The sequence below is a fragment of the Larus michahellis genome, chromosome 11 (assembly GCF_964199755.1).
Source record: "Larus michahellis chromosome 11, bLarMic1.1, whole genome shotgun sequence".
Taxonomy (NCBI): Eukaryota; Metazoa; Chordata; class Aves; order Charadriiformes; family Laridae; genus Larus; species Larus michahellis.
The window spans coordinates 9,278,827-9,283,313 of NC_133906.1; the positions used below are offsets into that span (position 1 = coordinate 9,278,827).

The 4,487-nt window shown below is 43.4% G+C and overlaps 1 protein-coding gene across 2 annotated transcripts; it reads right to left on the bottom strand.

Annotated features, from left to right (window-relative positions):
* Positions 1–250: 250 nt before the first annotated feature.
* On the bottom strand, positions 251–4,325 carry PTTG1 (PTTG1 regulator of sister chromatid separation, securin). 2 transcript variants are annotated; one of them, XM_074604120.1, is made up of 6 exons: positions 4,153–4,325; positions 3,232–3,334; positions 2,772–2,950; positions 1,775–1,868; positions 768–917; positions 251–401 (listed from the first exon to the last, which is right to left on the bottom strand). In XM_074604120.1, the coding sequence occupies exons 2-6, from the start codon at positions 3,311–3,313 to the stop codon at positions 322–324; spliced, it is 585 nt and encodes a 194-aa protein (XP_074460221.1). In that variant the 5' UTR covers positions 3,314–3,334; positions 4,153–4,325; the 3' UTR covers positions 251–321. The 2 variants fall into 2 exon arrangements, with proteins under 2 accessions (XP_074460221.1, XP_074460220.1); XM_074604119.1 differs by having other exon boundaries at positions 4,137–4,320.
* Positions 4,326–4,487: the final 162 nt, after the last annotated feature.

Consider the following 4,487-nt stretch of genomic DNA (forward strand, 5'->3'; position numbering starts at 1 on the left):
CCCTTTCATGTTTGACATAAAGGATATGTTATGTACACAGCACGCTCAGAAGGGCCTCTTAACCTATCATGACCACATAGACTAATCAGCAGATACTAAGTCCTGGATATAGTTTACAACAGTAAGTTATAGTCTTGCTTAGAAGCTTATCCAGGCTCTGCTTTAATTGCTTGTCAGATAGTCTCCTTTTCAAAGCACTCTTATTACCTACATCTTGGGTCTACTGAAAATAGACAAGTCAGTATTATACAGATTAGATTACCCTTTATTAAAATATAAACTACATGAAATTTGAACTCAATAGAAGCTTCAGAATATGCATTAAAGGTCATAATTCGGAGGTGGCATGTCAATGATCTCATCCAGGGTAGCAAGGAAATCAGCAGTTGACTGTAGCAAGTCTGAAAGTTAGAAATAGAGTAAATCAGTTTCTCATGAGAATTTATACTCTCTAACATAAGCCAGCTCCCAGTAGATAAGCATAAGCCTCTTGAATGACTAAGGAAAATACTCTTTGATTGCATAAGCCAATTCCACCCAACTGATCAGTTAGCAACACGCTGCAAGAGATTGCTCAGCAACATCACTTTGAGACCACTACCTGTACTAGTAGGGTTGACTGGTTAAATTCAGCTTGACTATACACCAAAAGCTGCTTGATATTAGTGTGCTATTCTGGTAGTTAGGACAGCAGTAGCCATTCACTACTGCAGCCAACTAGCTTCCCTCCCAAACTACTGATGAGCACTGTATGTACTTCCACTTACTAGACTCCCATGAAATCTCTTCCATCTTCACAGGTGAAGGAACCATGTTCACAAATTTGTCATATGTCCTTTCAAATATCATGAGGGGAACACCACGCAGGTCAATATTGCTTATTTTGTGCTCTTCAGGAAGATCAAAACTCTCAAAGTCTGTTTGAGACACAAACTAGTTTAGTAACAGTGTACAGTACCAGTAGCCTGGGAAGCTGCAAATTCTCATAGATTAAGTGAAGTGGGGGCAGGTCCAAAACAGCACAACCCAACAGTCCCCTCTTAAGGGGTATTTACTTGCAGTTACACCTTACCCATTCATAAAATTCCATACACTAGCACTTGCCAAAAGACTAGACCGCATAACAACTGCTAACGTAAAGCAGAAAGTTTTAGTAATTTCTTTTAGTCACTATACTAAGTTAACTTCATCAAGCATAGCTTATGTTTCACCAACACTGAAGTAGCCTTTGGTACAGTAGTTTTTGCACACTCACTTCCACATGAACTGGATGGTTTAAGGACACAGTTTGAAGGACTGAGATAGAATACCTGCAGTGTGCTGTGCTAAAAACAGATTTAGAAGTTTCATCTTAAACTATTATATCCTACAGCAGTAGGAATCTCTTCAGTTACAACTTACCATCTTGGTATACACTCTTAAGAGAAGTCTGCTCTTTAGTACTGCTTAAGTTTTCCTTTGAATACTTGTCTACTAAATTGCCATTTAATGAATTAAGAGGCTATAACATGGTTCCTTGGAACTAGTTGCCTGCCAACATAATATTGGTCTCAGACTACTACATATCTGGAGCACAACTATAGCAGTTAGAAATATTTACAGAAGAATGAGATGGTATTTTAGACATAGCAAGCACCCTTCAGTTTAAGAAAGGACTCCGGAGAAATGCTTATGCTAGCTTGTTTGCCACAACAGCTTGACCGAAGTCTTACAACAATGTCCACACTCATGAAAGCCTGATGATTCATTTTAATAATTACACCAGTAGTATTACCTTGAGGATCAAAAGGAAACATATTTTCTATTTCTGGCCAGTCTTCTTCAGCCACTGCATCACAGCTTTCTAATCCAGCAGTCTTTTCAGTAATCTTAAAGATAAAGTCACATTATTTGACCTACTATAATTCCCCATTATAGCACCTTTGTAGTGGCTTTCTTGTGCTATATAGGTCTAGAGAATGCCAGCCATACAGTCCTCAGTTATGCCTAAATTCTAATACCTTCAACGCAAATAAGCTGGAGATGGGCAAATGCTCCAGTTGAGTTTTAGTGCAGTTCTATATATAGTGGCAACAAATCACTGCACTAGAACCTTTAGGCTCATAATATTAAACTCCTGATGCTTAACACATGAACAAGACATTAACACAGACTATTTTCTCTAGAGCCACTTCTTTGCCATTAGGGCCCCCCTAAGCTGTTGTATTCCTTGTACCGATGTAGAGGTACTGGTTTGGGCTAGGATGGAGTTATTTTTCTTCCTAGTAGCTCATATGATGCCATGTTGTGGATTCATAATGAAAACAGTGTTGATAACACACAGTTGTTTTGGGTATTGCTGAGCACTGCTTACACAGCATCAAGGCCTTTTCTGCTTCTCACAACCCCACCAGTGAGGTGGCTGGGGGGTGCACAAGAAGTTGGGAGGGGGCACAGCTGATCCAAGGGATATTCCATACAATATCACGCTAAGCAATAAAAACTGGTGGGGAAGTTTGTCAGGGCTGCCATGGCTCAGGGAGTGGCAAGGCATCAGTCAGCTGGTGGTAAGAAGTGGGGTTTGTTTCTCTTGGAGATTTTTAATTATTAAGTTGTCTTAATCTCAACCCATGAGTTTTCTCACTTTTACCCTTCCACTTCTCTCCCCTGTCCCACTGAGGGGGGAGTGAGAAAGCAGCTGCGTAGTGCAAGTAGCTGCTTGCCAAGGTTAACCCACAACAGCAGATAAGCTCCACATCTCGCCATCCCCTGTAGAAGTCCGTTGTACTCACTTTGTTTGCAGTGCAAGGCTGATTTTTCTGTCCTATCTTTTCTGTCTTGCTTGTGACCCCCTTAGTTCTATTCACATTTCCAAGAGCTTTTCTGACAGAGTGAGATGTGGCTGGAGGCGTACTGATGGTTTTTTTTGGAAGTGGAGTATTAACTTGTGTTCTTTCAGAGAAGACTTTTGCTGGTGAGCCAGGGGGAGAAAAAAGCAAACTTTAGTACCATACCAACTTGTTTCAGTTGTTATAAAAATCATTGTTCACCATTTATAACTCAGGAACAAGAGCCTCATCTATGGCAAAAGAAGTAAGCACAGAGCAAATTTTATAATTCATGAACTTAATGGAATTGGTTAGATGAGTAGATGTAAAAAAGAAAACTATTACTGTTCAAAACAGTGAATAACAAAACATGGTTTATGCACACCACTTGATCCCCTACTAGCTTAGGGCAGCATATACGCACAAGATCCTGAAGGGAGTCTTAGCTGATTCTTAGTAGCACCAACTTCACCATTCTCCTTATCGATAAGGATCAGTGTTGCCATCTTCACGTTGATAAGACCACTCTGGATAGTCCATACAGCAAAAAAACAAAATCATTATTGTAATTGCTTCCACCAGAGCACACTTTTTAAGCAAACTACATTAAAGACAACATAGCTGCCATGTGCTGGTCCCTAGATGAAGGGGAACAAACCCAAACCCACACTTCACATCATTTCATAGTAGTTTAGCTACAGACTTTTATGTTTGAAGGCATTACTAATGCATGTGGTGGGCTTATAGCCCCAAAGGAGTCTGAGAAAGTTGCAAGGTCTCACTAGCAATCCTACACAGGAAGATCAATACCTTTGGTTTGTTTTTGTCACTTCTTTGTAGTGTTTAACTGTTTCCTCAGTACGAGAGAGGAGTACATCTCCTAGCTTAACAATCTAGTCCTTAGCTCAGCTTGTCACAGTTGAGCAGCTAAGAGTATTACCAATTATTTTACTAGCAGAGACGTCTTTTTACCAGAAAAAGAAACCATTTGAGGACACCCTATAGAAATGGGTTAGTCCACAACTGTTTTTCAGCCCTATCTGAGACAACAGATCAGAGCACTCCCTTGCACTGCTCGAGCAGCCAGGCAGCTCCCACCTGGAGCTTATGACTGCCATTAATGGGCATGGGACTCCTCACTGGAAGGAAGCCTGCAGAAAGAGCTTGGTATAGCTTGAAGTTAAAAGCTTAAGCATAAAGTTAAAGCAAGGCTTACAGCCGCGCGTCTCACTGCTCCCCTTGCTTAGGTGCCCTGGCCGCAGCTCCAGGAACCCTCTCCCCGTGCAACCTAGCTCTCACCAGCCGCCCTCCCCACCCAGCCGCGCGTACCTGGGCCAGGGCTCACCTCAGGAGCTACCAGCAGCTCCGAGCGCTGAGGCAGGAAAACAGCACCCACAAAAACAAGTGTGAGGGCAGCTCCAAGCCGCGCAAAGGACGAGCAGAGCCACGGACACTCCACCTCAGAGAGCAAGGCCACGGTACCCCCACCCCAACCGCCGGCAGCTTTTAAACCGGCTCCGCATCGCCCATTGGCTGCTTCGACCGACGCTCAGCAGCCGATTGGCTCAGTAGCGCCGCTTCCGCCCCGCCTCCCCTGGCCCCTCCGCGGCTCCACCCCCTGCGCTCTGGGGGGTCAGGCCCCGCCGCCGCGTTGCTATGGTGACGGCGTGGCACCGCCCC

Excerpts from the sequence above, each read along its gene's own strand:
- PTTG1 (XM_074604120.1), bottom strand. The coding sequence starts at position 3,313 with ATGGCAACACTGATCCTTATCGATAAGGAGAATGGTGAAGTTGGTGCT. Across the intron at positions 1,869-2,771 it reads AGCCTTGCACTGCAAACAAA|ATTACTGAAAAGACTGCTGG; the intron begins GTGAGTACAACG and ends TTTATCTTTAAG. Across the intron at positions 402-767 it reads AGAGATTTCATGGGAGTCTA|ACTTGCTACAGTCAACTGCT; the intron begins GTAAGTGGAAGT and ends TCTAACTTTCAG.